At 43.5% G+C, this 17,795-nt stretch overlaps 1 protein-coding gene across 3 annotated transcripts in view; it reads left to right on the top strand.

The window, feature by feature from the left end:
- Positions 1–4,277, top strand: part of JAGN1 (jagunal vesicle mediated transporter 1) — a 105,474-nt gene extending 101,197 nt beyond the window's left edge. For 2 of the 3 annotated variants that reach the window (XM_075287545.1, XM_075287546.1), the window contains exons 2-3: positions 2,438–2,541; positions 3,547–4,277. In XM_075287545.1, the coding sequence (XP_075143646.1) occupies positions 2,453–2,541; positions 3,547–4,009 (552 nt within the window). In that variant the 5' untranslated portion in view covers positions 2,438–2,452 and the 3' untranslated portion in view covers positions 4,010–4,277. The remainder of the gene's footprint in view (positions 1–2,437; positions 2,542–3,546) is intronic. The other variant, XM_075287547.1, reaches the window with a different exon arrangement.
- The last annotated feature ends 13,518 nt before the right edge of the window (positions 4,278–17,795 follow it).

Raw genomic sequence — 17,795 nt, forward strand, 5'->3', positions numbered from 1 at the left:
ATGCTGTGTGTAGTATAACGTGTGCAGACTGTGCCCTGTATGCTGTGTGTAGTATAACGTGTGCAGGCTGTGCCCTGTATGCTGTGTGTAGTATAACGTGTGCAGGCTGTGCCCTGTATGCTGTGTGTAGTATAACGTGTGCAGGCTGTGCCCTGTATGCTGTGTGTAGTATAACGTGTGCAGGCTGTGCCCTGTATGCTGTATGTAGTATAACGTGTGCAGACTGTGCCCTGTATGCTGTGTGTAGTATAACGTGTGCAGGCTGTGCCCTGTATGCTGTGTGTAGTATAACGTGTGCAGGCTGTGCCCTGTATGCTGTGTGTAGTATAACGTGTGCAGGCTGTGCCCTGTATGCTGTGTGTAGTATAACGTGTGCAGACTGTGCCCTGTATGCTGTGTGTAGTATAACGTGTGCAGGCTGTGCCCTGTATGCTGTGTGTAGTATAACGTGTGCAGGCTGTGCCCTGTATGCTGTGTGTAGTATAACGTGTGCAGGCTGTGCCCTGTATGCTGTGTGTAGTATAACGTGTGCAGGCTGTGCCCTGTATGCTGTGTGTAGTATAACGTGTGCAGGCTGTGCCCTGTATGCTGTATGTAGTATAACGTGTGCAGGCTGCTCTGCTGGGTTCTGTCTTTGCATTAGGACACTTTGGGAACAGGTGCTATATGGATGCAGCATGCTGTGTGTGCATATATGTATATATAGTATAGCATGCTCAGGAGTGTATATGTGTGTCTGTTTAGATTATATATATATATATATATATATATATATATATATATATATATATATATATAGCATGCTCAGGAGTGTATATATGTAGCAGAGATTTTTCTGTTGTCAGGGTGTTCCTTGGTCTTATATAGGACCGCAGCCTTTTGCATTATCCATAGAATTACCTCTGCCTATGGGATCTGTCGCTGCTTCAGCTCTCAAGATACCAGCAAATGGCTAATTTTTGCAAGGAGAATCTGTGGCCATCACATCATTACCCCTGTAGCCAGCCATGTAACACATCAGGGTCTCCCTTATTCAGGCGGCCATATTCTGTCTGCTACATGTAGTATTCCTGATGGTGAGCCACAAAAATAATCTGCAGCAGGTTCGCTAATGTTGTACTTCATTTTGCACAAGGGTCCCTGGAAAATAAATATATTACAAAGCTCGCCTTTGCTGGGTCACTGCCTCATTTTTTTTTTCATGCTGATGACCTCTCCACAGGACACGTCTCTAGTATGTCATCTCTCTGGGTCCACACAGATTATTTGTTGCAGCCGCCTCTGAGTGCCAGGGCGATTTGGGTCAATAAACCACTCACAGGTCTATATGGACCAGGCTTTAGTGTCCCAAATTTCCCTGTAATAAAGGAAACTGTGCCTACAGTAAAAATGAAAAAGTGTTCTGCTCCCCCCTGTACTCCTCGCTGAGGCCAGAGCAGTGCACCTCGTCTTCAGTGTGCGTGCACTGAATTCGGGATGTCCGTCCTCGCCTTCACTGAAGAATTGCGCAGTAGCGGGAGCACCAGAGAGGAGTCCGATGAGACACTTCAGAAACATGTCTAGGTAAGTATAAATCTTATAACAGGGCAATTTGTAACACTAAACCCCCAGTCTATAAGGATCTGTAGGGGGTTTAGTGTCCCAAATCGTTCTGACGGGTTCTCTCTAAGAATATATAACTTCCCGAGATGAGTATTTTCCACGCACATTTATGTTTTGCATTGTAATGCCCGGAGATTCTGGACGCTCCTCTCTATGCAAAGTCCGTCTCACCACAGTTGTGCAGGTTTGGGATGGACTGTTGCTGTATTCGCTGTAATCCACTTGAATGCCCCTTTAAGGGGTTGTGCCACCAGAGCAAGTTATGTCCTATCCACCTGATCACTAGGAGTCTGATCGCTCGAACCTCTCCCTATTCTGAGAACAAGTTCCCATCTCCCCCAAGTAATGGTGCAGCAAGTTGTGCCTTTGTATTGCTGCTCCAGTTATTGCCTTTGTCCTCTGCAATCTCCAGCAGTCCCATAAAAGGACTGGAATGGGAATACACATGCACAATGTGCTGCACCATTCACTTGGGGTAGGTGTGACCATATTATAGCACTTAGTGGGGGTTCTGGCAATTGCGCCCCCACCTATGAGCATGGTATGACCTTTCCTTTGGCTAGCTGCTGCCTTGCTTTGGTGGCACAGCCTCTTTAATGTGTGTCCTAGACGGGGTAGCTAATAATTCACCAGGTATGAGGCTGATGGAAGTCACTGGAGGCAAAGTCTTATTGTAGCTCGTATATTCATGGGCGCAAGTACGGAAAGGATTATTCTGTAACATAGACCCACTAGCAGTACGCTGTATTATATGGAATGAATATCCAGCCAAGCTATTCCTGCACAATGCCCAAGTCCATGTGAGAACCAGGTTATATTCTTATATCTTCTATAGGTGTGAAAATCTACAATGGCTTCCCGTGCAGGTCCCCGGGCATCCGGGACAGATGGAAGTGACTATCAACATCGAGAGAGGGTGGCCAATCATTATCAAATGAGGTATCGAATCTATCTATCTATCTACCTATCTATCTATCTATCTATCTATCTATCTATCTATCTATCTATCTCCTATCTATCTATCTATCTCCTATCTATCTATCTCCTATCTATCTATCTATCTATCTATCTATCTATCTATCTATCTATCTATCTATCTATCTATCTATCTCCTATCTATCTATCTATCTATCTCCTATCTATCTCCTATCTATCTATCTATCTATCTCCTATCTATCTATCTATCTATCTATCTATCTATCTATCTATCTATCTATCTATCTATCTCCTATCTATCTATCTATCTATCTATCTATCTATCTATCTATCATCACATCATGTCTTTCTCTGTTCATGCTTACTCTGTGTAATTATACTAACCACCACTTGGTGGCGCTGCAGTTGTATCTTACACGCAGCAATCTCCTCTTGCTTGTTGCCATACCCCATGTGTGTGACAAGACCTTCGGTATAGGTTCCAGGCTGGAGCCCTATAGATAGAGCCCTATAGAGCCGCATACACATAACAGGTGCAGATTTTTAAAGGCGTTTTCCAGGCCTTGCGTACTGATCAGCCCTCCTTAGGATAGGACATCCATATGTGATTGGTTTGGAGTCAGATTCCTGGGAACCGCCAGGATCAATATGTGATTGGTGGGGTCAATACATCAGCTGTTTTGAAGAGCACTGTGGCCTCCTCCTTGTGCCGATGATGTCACATTCATTGGTCACATGGTACTGCAGCAGCTCAGTCCCATTCAAGAGGCTGCAATACCAAGCACAGCCACTATACATTGTATGGTGCTGTGCTTGATCTACAGTGAAAAGGCCGCAGCACTCGGCCAACCCCAGTTTATCTGTTGGGGGTCCCAGTTTTTGGACCAATGTCATATTGATGACCTATCCTATAAAATCCCTTTAAATCAGAGCTGGTTGCAGAAGTCTTCACACCCCTAGTAACCATTTCTATTGCTCCCTAATCTTTTTCCGTCCCCTTCCTTACAGCGTGTCTCTGAAGAACGAAATCAAGAAGCTGATCTACGCTCACATTGTCATCTGGACACTGCTGGCGGCTCAGGCGGTCGTGGCCCACATGAAGCTGGTGCCCCATGATCTGGTAGCCATGCCGTACCAGTGGGAGTACCCCTACCTCCTGAGCATCGTGCCCTCTCTATTCGGATTGTTCTCCTTCCCTCGTAATAACATCAGTTACCTGGTGATCTCCATGATCAGCACCGGCCTCTTCTCCATCGCCCCCTTGATCTATGGCAGCATGGAGATGTTCCCCATGGCCCAGCAGCTGTACCGCCACGGCAAAGCTTACCGCTTCATCTTCGGCTTCTCGGCCGTGTCCGTCATGTACTTGGTTATGGTTGTGGCTGTGCAGGTTCATGGCTGGCAGATCTACTATAGTAAGAAGCTTCTGGACTCCTGGTTCACTAGTACTCAGGAAAAGAAGAAGAAGTAAGGCAGGACTATAGAGGAGGACATGAGGTGCATGATGTAACTTACCTGAGGGACGGTCCGTGCTGTAGGATCACACCGGAGGGCAGGGGCACGGCCCCATCTACACTAGGCCAAGGCTTGGGTTGATTTGGGGCGCATTCACTTTTGCAAACCTACACCGATCAGGCTTTAATCTCCATATTGCTGGAAGGGAAACCTGTCTCCATCTGTCTGTGCTTCCATGTGTATTTTAAGGATGTCCATGTGAAAATAAATGTCTTGTATGAAAACGGGACCAGAAATTCTCTTCAAGTGAAAGTTCGCCTTTTAAAGGGGATGCTGAGACTTATATATTGATGACTTAGCCGTAGGATAGGTAAAAAAATATGTGATCGGTGGGGGACAGACATGGAGGACCCCCACAGATCAGCTGGTTGAAGAATCCACAGTGTACACATGAGCACTGTGGACTCTTCACTGAGCACCAAGCACAGCGCCATCCATATCTTAGTGGCTGGGCTTAGTATTGCAGTGCAGCCCCATTCACTTGAATTGGAACCCCTGCCTGATCCTAAATTGAGGGGTCAATGAAGTCTGTAGAGTTTTTGCTGTAAGAGCTTAGATGCTGCGCCTTCTCCCGGACCCCACATGGAGATGACCTGTTGCTCCATGTCTTACTATATACAGGGTTAAGGGGATATTGTCACTCCTTAGGGAGAGACCACCATATAGGTGTGTGGAGATTTATTAAGCCTTTAGCACTCCACTTCGCAAGGAACCATGGGAAGAATATGCAAATCTGTCTTCCATGATGTAATTAGGAAGTCAGAAGCTGCCTCATTGTTGCAAACCAATAGAGGGCGCTCACTGGAATGTGCAAGCCTGTCAGGGAAGACAGGCTTGCACATTCCAGTGAGCGCCCTCTATTTTTTTGCAACAATGCAGCAGCTTCTGACTTCCTAATTACATCATGGAAGACAGATTTGCATATTCTTCCCATGGTTACTATATACAGTACATCTTACATGTATTTCCCTTCGTTAGTATAACTGGCTGGCTCATGAACTCCATCTTGTAGAGATTAGCATGGCGTCCTGACTTGTGACATTTCGTGCTCAAAACCGTAATATTCCACTTTCTGTGATGTTGTGGTCACAGCCCCAATGCTGATCTGGATTTGGTGTTTATCAGCGCGCCACATCACATGATCATCATCACTATAACCTTCACAAGCGGCAGCCTGAAACTAGGCCAGACCTATAGGGGTGATCTTATCTCTGAAGATCTTTAGATGTCTCCGCCCTAAGGTTACACTGACTGCTCGGCTGCAGCAGGTTAATGGTTAACTGGATCGTGCTGAATCTGTACAAGATATTACACCCAGGTGAGTTGGGGCAACAGGGCCACCATAGCTGTGCCTGCCAACGCACTTCCAAATATCGCTGTGCAACTCTCCCACTAATGTAAGTGATTGGCGTTGGAGTGTAACCCTGAGGGCGCTGCGGCTGCGCAAAAAACCCAGCAGTGCTCGATCTTTCTGAGACTAGAAGTTGTAATGTGTGTGACTATTCAGCTACACTGGCAAGAGAGCTGCATGGCTACACCAGGATCTATGATGGCAGCCAAAGTCGTCATGCAAATGGTGACCTCTAGAAGGGGCTGACAAGTTGTGGGGTCACTAGTACAGGAGATTACTTTGCATGATCCAAAAAAGGTCAGACTAATGGCTGCTTCTAAGAGCGATGTTGCAGTGTGACGCCCTCGCACTCTCCTGCCGCTTTCACTAAATACCATACGTGACCTTTATAATTGTTTCGAGAAAGTTTCCAGCGGGGGCGCTCCAGTTACCGTCTATACACGAGAGTGTGACACTTACAACGTGACCACATTTTCGGACAATTTTGTAGTATACTTTAACAGATTTTGTCTCCTTTCTGTGAAATCCTGCACTGTATGACTCTTTCCCTTGTTTCTGGATTGAGAGCTGTCCTCCCTATCATTGAATGTTGCTGTGTATGGGGTGTTATATGTTTGGTAATGTCCATGATGTCTACCTATTACACACAGCTCTCAATACAGAAGCCAGGGGAAGAGTGAAAACAATGCCGGATGTCACAGAAAGGAGACAAATGTGTTATTAAAGGGATCCTATCAGTCAGACACAATTTTTTGTAGGTACTACATAAGAATAGCCTTAAGAAAGGCTATTTGTCTCCTACCTTTCATCGTCTTCTCCGCTCCGCTGTTTGCCTACAATCCCGGTTCTTGTCGGTATGTCAATGAGTTCTTTCGCAGCACTGGGGGCGGGCCCTAGCACTTAGACAGCAATGGAGGCGTCCCCAATGCTGCGAGAGAACTCTCCAGCGCCGCTGCCTCTTCTTCAGCAACGTCCTCTTCTTACGGCCTTGGCTTGTAACTTCTAAGGCCTTGGGCCTTGAGCAGAGCAGACGGCGCATGCCCATAGGCCACGAGAAAATGGCCGCTTGCACAGTATTGTAAGCAGCCATTTTCTCGTGGCCTGTGGGCATGCACATTCTGCTCTGCCTAAGGCCCGAGGCCTAGAAGTCAGAAACCTGCGCTGGAATAAGAGCCTGAAGATAACGCTGCTGAAGAAGAGGAGGCGGCGCTGGAGAGAGTACTCTCACAGCATTGGGGACGCCCCTAGTTCTGTTTGAGTGCTGGGGACCGCCCCCAGTGCTGCAAGAAAACTAATTAGCATATGGACGAAAACCGGGATATCTAAGGAACTGTGGCGGGGAGGAGACCTCTGAAGGTAGGGAAAGAGTAGCCTTTCTTAAGGCTATTCCGACATAGGTTTAGCCTAAAACGGGATTCTAATGATAGAATTCCTTTAATGGCGCAAATACTGGCGCATGGTGGCCACTAGAGGGCAGGACACAGTGGCAAAGGGAGGGGGTGCAGCAAGTCAGGAGAAGGGTCGTTGTTCCGATCATGTGACCCAGAGTCAGAGCTCCTGGAGGAAGTAAGAACTCACAGATTCCCTGGAGAACCCCTTTAAGGAGAGCGGAGGATGCAGTCTAGGGGCTTATAGAAGGTTAATGTCTCCACTTCTATGATTCTCCGAGATTTGATCAGAAGCCGTTTCCCCTCCATTGTGAAGCGACAGTCGTCCCCTAATCTTTAAAATTTATTGTGTCCCCCCTTCCTTGTAGCAATACTAAAAAAAAATCCCATAGGGGCTCGGAACCGCGTATCTCATGTGTCACACCTTAGCTTACAATGACAAGTGCGGTGCCTGTAGCTATACAGGGGGCACTCGGACCCTGGTGCCTGATGTGACCCTCATCACGCAGCGCCCCATTATAGGGAGGGGTTACAGATTGTAAGTGTGGGCTCAGGAACCAAAAACTTAAAAAGGATCCTATACAAATAGAGTCGCCCCCTCCTCCTGACTACGACACCCCCTCCCATTACAGAACCTGAGCTGTTGTGTTCGCGGCGTCTCCTGTGAGATATACCTGTACTGGAGGTTCCTAGAAAATCTCTGACTCACTTATATGGAGGATGATCCCCATTGGCAGCGGTCCCTGCTTCCTCCTACCTGTGACTGCCGCTACTAGAAGCCAGTCATTGTGTGACACATAATAGGACGCCTGCTCCATCTGCACTCACATCAGCCTTAATGATGGAGGTCATATAATCCCACTAGATGTTCTTAAAGGGGCGTCTACCCCTATAGAGTAATCCCAGTGATATAGAAGAACGGATGGGGGATAATATAAGCGGCGTACACGGGCCGTGATAGCCCCTGGAGTGTTTTGGAGGGGTGAGGCCGCCACCCGTCATGAGACTTAACCGACTGTAAAGACAAATACTGTATGTAAAGGGTTAAACTGCCAGGATCGGCTGACATCTAGATAAGAAGGGAGATGCCATCTTCTACATTCTTCTATACTTCCTTCTAGAGTTCAGACCGAGACAATGTGAACATCTCATGGTTTGCGTCTGGCGCCCAGCGGCTCAAAGCAAGTCATTGGCAGAATTCCTAACATTACAGGTAGCCGAGACCTCAAAGGAGATAAATGGTTTGGATTAAGAAATATCCGGTGTAGTAGCCAGAGCAGAGAGCGGCTACAGGAGGAGTCTGTCACTCTGGAGGACCCCAGACCACCATACACAGCTCAGTGATTTCCATAGAAACAGTGTAGTACTACATTTGTCCTGTGGTGGTGCTGCTGTGTAATTGAACACCTGCGGGTAGGTTGTGCCGTAGATTCCAGATGATCGCTGGAGATCACAGAAATACGACGCCAAGTGATCAGTTAGTTGTTGGAGATTTTGTCTATAGGCACGGCAGATCTGCCGATACAGCCAGGCCTGGTCACGTGTGTGGTGATAGGTGGAAAAAGGGGCCATAACATCTATCTAATATCTATCTATCTCTACCTATCCATCTATCTATCTATCTATCTATCTATCTCCTATCTAATATCTATCTAATATCTATCTATCTCTACCTATCCATCTATCTATCTATCTATCTCCTATCTAATATCTATCTAATATCTATCTATCTATCTCCTATCTATCTATCTATCTATCTATCTATCTATCTATCTATCTATCTATCTAATATCTATCTATCTATCTATCTATCTCCTATCTATCTATCTTCTATCTATCTATCTATCTAATATCTATCTATCTATCTATCTATCTATCTATCTATCTATCTATCTATCTATCTATCTATCTATCTATCTATAAGACTACAATCCGGAACAACAATTTGTGAAATTCAGAGAAAACTAAATACCTTATAAAGTAGGTCATAGACGAGATATTTCCCCCCTTATTAAGGGTTGACCTAGTTAAGGCCAATGTTCCCTAAACTGTATATTTCAGTACACCCACAATTTCTTGCTCTGCACCTCTGTGGTCTGTAGGTTATTTTAACATTGTCATCAAGATTTTCTTTTATTGTGAACAAAATGCCAGATTTGCAGTAAAGACTGACATTTAGTAGTATAGTAGGAATAGAGGATATTTAAGCACTTCAGTAAACTGGGTGACATTTCTTATGGGTTCAATAACAGACGCAAATAGATGTGACAGGTATGGCAGATGATAATACTGAAGATTTTTTTTAGAAGCCAAAATTGGGTACTGCCATGTTTCACCCCATATCTTTTCATAGGAACAGATAATAATTCTTCCCAAGCTGTCAAACTGGGGTCTATCTATCTGTCTATCTATCGAGACGTTCTGTAGTCACACATTTCATTTTACACCACACACACACACACACACACACACACACACACACACACACACACACACACACATATTAGGGGACGTTCTGCATCTCCTTATGGACTTACGAAACGTGTAAACGAAATGCAGCAGACAGGACGAGCTACTCAGCTTTCCTGCCCTATTCATAACATGCAAATATAAGCTCAGGGGTAAATATCTTTTCCTGCTTTTCCTTGCCCCGGGCTCTTTCTGTCCTGGGGGCGCTGTCAGTGATCCAGGGCTACGTGTTCACACAGCAGCAGGGTGACTGGTAGTCAGCCATAGATGTGGAGGAAGGCTACTGGTCAGCTGATGGGCCCGTAAAATAATAAACTGGGTCATTTATTGGATTGTCTGTCCATTCTGATATGTGGATACAAAGGTTGTCCTGCTGCGTATTGTGGATGGAGCAGAGCTGGAGACAGTTATAGCCTAGTTGGCCATTGGTTTTAGAAGTCATGGTCCACATGTAGCAGAGTTGGACAATGGTGCTGCAGAGCTAGACCAAGGGTACAGCAAACTTGGCTAATGATGGCATAGACCTGGATCACAGGTATAGCAGAGTGTGTCAGTCATGGTGTAGACCTGGATCAGTCCTGCCCTGTCCTACCTGTCCTGCCCCCGGGCACAGCCCTGTATATATGGATCACATATAACATGTCACCCGTCTTCTACCATCTTCATTTCTGTGATTTTCCATATTCTCTTTGATCTTGTTTTCTTCATGACACAGGAAACCAGAAGAAGAAGCCATGTCCTAATTTCAGACAGGGAAGCATCTCTATAGATGAGACACATGTACAGGTATGAGTAATTAACCCTTTCATGATGGCCAAACGTGATGAGTGTGAGTATATATATATATGTAACATGCTCTATAGTCTCACGGCATCAGGCTCGCACCCACGTACTGGGACGGAGTCGTATAATATATTATAGCATGTTGTTAAGGTTCGTAAGGAAACAACTAAAAAATAACCAAAAATATATATATATCAATGCACTAGAATAATACCACCCTGCAGTGCTAATGTAGTACTAACATACAACATCCATATAATACTGCAAAGAAATGCCTCAATCATAATCACTATGGAGTGCCCATATACAGGGCCATATAATGTCTCTATATACAAATGTTTAATACCCAAATAATACCGCTCTTAGCTGCCTAAATTAATATCTCCATATAGTGTCCAAAAAATACAGTACCTAATAATACTCCTATACAGTGCCCAAATAATACCCCTACACAGTACCTAATAATACTCATATACAGTGCCCAAATAATACCCCTACACAGTACCTAATAATACCCCTACACAGTACCCAAATAATACCCCTACACAGTACCTAATAATACTCCTATACAGTGCCCAAATAATACCCCTACACAGTACCTAATAATACCCCTACACAGTACCTAATAATACTCCTAAACAGTACCTAATAATACCCCTACACAGTAACTAATAATACTCCTATACAGTACCTAATAATACTCCTATACAGTGCCCAAATAATACCCCTACACAGTACCTAATAATACCCCTACACAGTACCTAATAATACTCCTACACAGTACCCAAATAATACCCCTACACAGTACCTAATAATACCCCTACACAGTACCTAATAATACTCCTAAACAGTACCCAAATAATACCCCTACACAGTACCTAATAATACTCCTAAACAGTACCCAAATAATACCCCTACACAGTACCTAATAATACTCCTATACAGTACCTAATAATACTCCTATACAGTGCCCAAATAATACCCCTACACAGTACCTAATAATACCCCTACACAGTACCTAATAATACTCCTATACAGTACCCAAATAATACTCCTACACAGTACCTAATAATACTCCTACACAGTACCCAAATAATACTCCTACACAGTACCCAAATAATACTCCTACACAGTACCCAAATAATACCCCTACACAGTACCTAATAATACTCCTACACAGTACCTAATAATACTCCTATACAGTGCCTAATAATACCCCTACACAGTAACTAATACTCCTATACAGTACCTAATAATACTCCTATACAGTGCCCAAATAATACCCCTACACAGTACCTAATAATACCCCTACACAGTACCTAATAATACTCCTAAACAGTACCCAAATAATACCCCTACACAGTACCTAATAATACTCCTATACAGTACCTAATAATACTCCTATACAGTGCCCAAATAATACCCCTACACAGTACCTAATAATACCCCTACACAGTACCTAATAATACTCCTATACAGTACCCAAATAATACTCCTTCACAGTACCTAATAATACTCCTATACAGTGCCCAAATAATACTCCTACACAGTACCCAAATAATACCCCTACACAGTACCTAATAATACCCCTACACAGTACCTAATAATACTCCTATACAGTACCCAAATAATACTCCTTCACAGTACCTAATAATACTCCTATACAGTGCCCAAATAATACTCCTACACAGTACCCAAATAATACTCCTACACAGTACCCAAATAATACCCCTACACAGTATCTAATAATACCCCTACACAGTACCTAATAATACTCCTATACAGTACCTAATAATACTCCTATACAGTACCTAATAATATTCCTATACAGTACCCAAATAATACTCCTTCACAGTACCTAATAATACTCCTATACAGTGCCCAAATAATACTCCTACACAGTGCCCAAATAATACTCCTACACAGTACCCAAATAATACCCCTACACAGTACCTAATAATACCCCTACACAGTACCCAAATAATACCCCTACACAGTACCTAATAATACTCCTATACAGTACCCAAATAATACTCCTACACAGTACCTAATAATACTCCTACACAGTACCCAAATAATACTCCTACACAGTACCCAAATAATACCCCTACACAGTATCTAATAATACCCCTACACAGTACCTAATAATACTCCTATACAGTACCTAATAATACTCCTATACAGTACCTAATAATATTCCTATACAGTACCCAAATAATACCCCTACACAGTACCTAATAATACCCCTACACAGTACCTAATAATACTCCTATACAGTACCCAAATAATACCCCTACACAGTACCTAATAATACCCCTACACAGTACCTAATAATAACTCTACACAGTACCTAATAATACTCCTATACAGTACCTAAATAATACCCCTACACAGTACCTAATAATACCCCTACACAGTACCTAATAATACCCCTACACAGTACCTAATAATACTCCTATACAGTACCTAATAATACCCCTACACAGTACCTAATAATACTCCTATACAGTACCCAAATACCCCTACACAGTACCTAATAATACTTCTATACAGTACCTAATAATACTCCTATACAGTACCTAATAATACTCCTATACAGTACCCAAATAATACCCCTACACAGTACCTAATAATACCCCTACACAGTACCTAATAATACCCCTACACAGTACCTAATAATACTCCTATACAGTACCCAAATAATACCCCTACACAGTACCTAATAATACTCCTATACAGTACCCAAATAATACCCCTACACAGTACCTAATAATACTCCTACACAGTACCTAATAATACTCTTATACAGTGGCCAAATAATACCCCTACACAGTACCTAATAATACCCCTACACAGTACCTAATAATACTCCTATACAGTGCCCAAATAATACCCCTACACAGTACCTAATAATACTCCTACACAGTACCTAATAATACTCTTATACAGTAGCCAAATAATACCCCTACACAGTACCTAATAATACCCCTACACAGTAGCCAAATAATACCCCTACACAGTACCTAATAATACCCCTACACAGTACCTAATAATACTCCTATACAGTACCCAAATACCCCTACACAGTACCTAATAATACTCCTACACAGTACCTAATAATACTCTTATACAGTAGCCAAATAATACCCCTACACAGTACCTAATAATACCCCTACACAGTACCTAATAATACCCCTACACAGTAGCCAAATAATACCCCTACACAGTACCTAATAATACCCCTACACAGTACCTAATAATACTCCTATACAGTACCCAAATAATACCCCTATATATAGTGCTGAATATGCGCTTTACTCCTGGTTACACATGATGAGGGGGTAATAGAGTCCTCTATTGATGGAGACTCCATTTTGGGATAAGATTACCCTCTTCATGTGTTTGCACACCATAGAGGCCATGTGGCTGCATTGGGGTCCATGGAGAGAGAGGGCCCAATACTGGTTGGTCCCATGTCCTAGGAACCTACAAAAAGGTCGAGCTTCTGCTCCAGGGTCCTGTCCCATCACTTCTATATACCCCATTACACGCCATGTAGGTGCCTGCATTGGATGGTAAACAATACTGAGAGCTCTCACAATTCTCCTTACAAAATGGCGGCCTCCATATAAACTCCGTGACCTTCTGCAGACATTGCTGTCACTTTCCTCATGAGAGTGAGCGTGTCTCTCAAGATTCTCACAAGGGAAGGTTTGTGGAAAACACTTCTATTACCGCACCTCATAAATCTGCTCTGTGGGCGAAGCCGAGCCCGGGCGGGTTTTTGTAATGTGAAGCTGCCATCTCCACACAAACCAATGTGGGCGTCCGTACAACAAGTATCACTAGATGACTGGGGATGGGTAAAAGGATCGAAAACCCTAAAATTGAGATTTTCAGAAATGAGTCATGAGCATGAATGACACACGGAGACATACAGAATAGTGCACAAAAGTATGAGCCACCTCCATAATGGAGACACCAGAGGCTCCTCCCCTAATTATACTGCTTAAATATGGCGCTCCACCCTCTTTGGTGTTCACTCATGCACCAAATGGTGGCACCTATGGTGGCACCTTCTACTTTCCGAGGATATCCACTGAAAGAGGAGGGGGCGAAGTTGTTGATCCAATATTTACACCTGAAAGTAGGCGGGTCCCTTTAATTTTTTCAATAAGGCCCTCCCCCACTTAGTGCCCGCCCCCGCTTAAACATCTAATGTCCAGTCTTACTTTGTCCCCAAGTTAGATGTGCTGTGCTTGACCAGTGATGCCACTAGTGGTCGCTGGAGGCGGGTTTTTAGCCCTACCAATAGAGGGAGCCAAGCCAAGTAACAGAAGCTACCATCGGAAGTGTCTCAGGTACTTTGGGTTCTTAAAGGGAATGTATCACCAAAAAATGCCTTTTTTTTTTTAAACCAAATGTTAGAGCAGAAGAAAAGCTCAGACAAGATGGCCGCCCCCAGGAAGTAGAATAAAAAATCTACTATCAAAAAATAAAAACAGATTAGTATAGGTGAAGGACATCTGATAAAACATGGCGACATCCCCCTTAAAGACGTTGAATGTCTTTGTACTTTCTGGGAGTTTCGCTCGAGGGTTGTTTTGCAGTCTTGAATATGTCGCCTGAGTTCAGGCTTTATGCAATATATTTCAGCAGGTGCAAAAACAACAAAAATTTGGATTTCTTAGAAATACACCACAATAGAGCTATAAATACACCCGCTGGAATTTCATGGTGACTGACAAGACACTTAGTGGACACGGAAACACAAGGACAGATTCCTGCACAATATATTTCTATACATAGAAGATGGTGATTGTTCAGGATTCAAAAAAACATGGCTGCCTTCTTCAAAAAACAGCGCCACATCTGTTAACAGGTTGTATGTGGTATTGCAGTTCATTCCCAGTTATTGTAGTACGGCTGAGCTGCACTATCGTACCTACCACAACATGGCTGCCTTCTTTCAAAAACAGTGCCAGGTTGTGTGTGGTATTGCAGCTTAGCCCCGTTTACTTTAATGGAGCTGAGCTGCAATACCAGAACTAACCCATGGACAAGTGTGGCGCTGTTACACTATCTCTTTCAATATGAATCACTTGTCTTGACACCAACATCAGTAGAAACCCCCCTTAAGGCTCCGCACAGAGACCCTTTCCCCTGTTGCTTTATTAATGCATTAATGCTATGGGCAACAACAAGCCACGTTTTGGTAAATCTTCCCTCTGTACGTCTCGCTCACAGTGACAGAGATGGTGTATGAGCCGGCAGAGCCTGACACGTGTTTACTAGCTGAGGCCTATGTGGGCGGCCTACAAGCCGGGGGAGGATGAAGCCTTCAAAGTCTTCTCATGTTCCATCTTTCTCCTAAAAGATGAGACTTCCTGCCCTGACAGACGCGGCTGCACGTTATGTGTGACAGGAGGAATTATCTAGACACATTTCCATCCCATGTTTATATCAGAAGCTTCACTGTCACAGGAGAGTCAGGAACGCCGAACCGCAAACCACACAAGGAGCTGAGAAATCTCCATAGTGGTAGAATAATGTGCCGCGTATACACGTCCTGATAAATACATCATATACAGTATATACATGTCATGTAGTAATATCTATAGATTCTATATCCATCCCATATCTATCTATCTCCTATCTATCTATCTATCTATCTATCTAATTATCTATCTCCTATCTATTTATCTATCTATCTATCTATCTATCTATCTATCTCCTATCTATCTATCTATCTATCTATCTATCTATCTATCCATCTCCTATCTATCTATCTATCTATCTATCTATCTATCTATCTATCTATCTATCTATCTCCTATCTATCCATCTCCTATCTATCTATCTATCTATCTATCTATCTATCTATCTATCCATCTCCTATCTATCTATCTATCTATCTATCTATCCATCTCCTATCTATCTATCTATCTATCTATCTATTCATCTCCTATCTATCTATCTATCTATCTATCTATCTATCTATCTATCTATCCATCCATCTCCTATCTATCTATCTATCTATCTATCTATCTATCTATCTATCTATCTATCTATCTATCTCCTATCTATCCATCCATCTCCTATCTATCTATCTCCTATCTATCTATCTGTCTATCTATCTATCCATCTCCTATCTATCTATCTCCTATCTATCTATCTATCTATCTATCTATCTATCCATCTCCTATTTATCTATATATCTATCTATCTTCCCCCTCCTGTTGCACCTTTGGCGCCTCTATCTGTATTTCTGCAGCTCTTTTGCACCTGTCACCACTGTCGTTGGTCGTTTCGGCACGTGTACCTCCTTGGTGTACAACCTGATAAGTGATGTATATGACAGACACACTATTTAGCTCAGGGTCGCCCTGGGGCCCCAGCAACCATCTTGGTATCATTGTTATTTTGCCCAGGGGCTGATACATCACGGTATGAGCTGTAGGGTCAGTGGATGACGCAATTACAACATTGCTGAAATATCCCTTCTGGGGGTGTTTAAAGTATGTGCCATACCCAAATTCTCCCCCCCCCATCCCATAATAGCTATGGTGGTGCCAGAGAATAGGAGAGCGCTCTATAGCTTGTCGCCATGCATCACAGAACAACATGGAGGAACCACAGATGGTGCGACTCCTGACCAATATCTATTGTCACTGGGAATTCTCCCCATCCTCCTATCACAGCAGCTACAAAGAGCGCCCGTCCTTCTGGAGGACCTGACACGTCCATCTATTACATACACAGTCCATTAATTTAAGTGGACACTGTGTAATGCAACTCTTCACCTGTGGTGGCGCTGCAGGAAAATTGAGCACTTGATACCAGGTTTTCTCATAGATTACAGCTGACTATCAGCCCTTGTGATATAAGCCAATAGTACTCCTGCACTTCTTGAAAGAACCCTTGAAAATATAGGGGGTGCACTTTTTGTTATACTCTCAGGGGCCTCTAGGGGCGCAAGAGGGCTGGCTTGTTTTTCCTATGGAATAATTTACAGGAGTTTTCTTATTTCAGAAAATTATGTTTTATCATTGTATACCGAACTGTAGTGTGCCATTCAAGTTGCAGTACCAGTCATAACCTAGAGGGGCGCCGTTTCTGTAAAAACAATTAAAACTTACTCAAACAAAGCTTTATCCAGTTGAAAAATACTTGCCAACATTTGGCTTATAATTCTAGGAAACGGCCCTATTAAAGCCACACCCCCTATGCTGCATGGGCACGCCCTTCAAGACATTGCCACGCCCACTTTGGGCACTAAATGTGCCATCTGTGTCCCCATTTTGGATTTGACCATCACATAATGTGGCCACGTCCCATGTAAAGTGACTGTTACCCTGCGGCCCAGGAGATCTACCTGCTCTTCTGGAGGACCAGGAGGTCACCCCTTTTTTCGGGAGCCTCCTACAATTTTCTAGGAGAGTTGGCAAGTATATGTTAACAGCAATCTATGGCAAAAAAGGTGGGACCTAAGTCTTTCACAGGTTAAAAAAAATAAAAACATGCTTTTTCCAAAAAACAGCGCCACACTGCAGTTGTGGTTGGTTGCAGTATTGCAGCTCAGCCTTATTCATCAGACACAACGCTTTTTAAAGGGGTAGATTTGTTTCCTGGGACGTTTCTTGCAGAGTTGGGTCTGAGCGGCTTCGATCCAGGTGTTTAGATGGCTGCCTTCTGGGTACAGTAGTGCAGCGCTGGCCCATGATGCTTTGGGCGTAGCAATGCCACAGGCAG

This window comes from Leptodactylus fuscus, chromosome 9 (genome assembly GCF_031893055.1).
Source record: "Leptodactylus fuscus isolate aLepFus1 chromosome 9, aLepFus1.hap2, whole genome shotgun sequence".
Lineage (NCBI taxonomy): Eukaryota > Metazoa > Chordata > Amphibia > Anura > Leptodactylidae > Leptodactylus > Leptodactylus fuscus.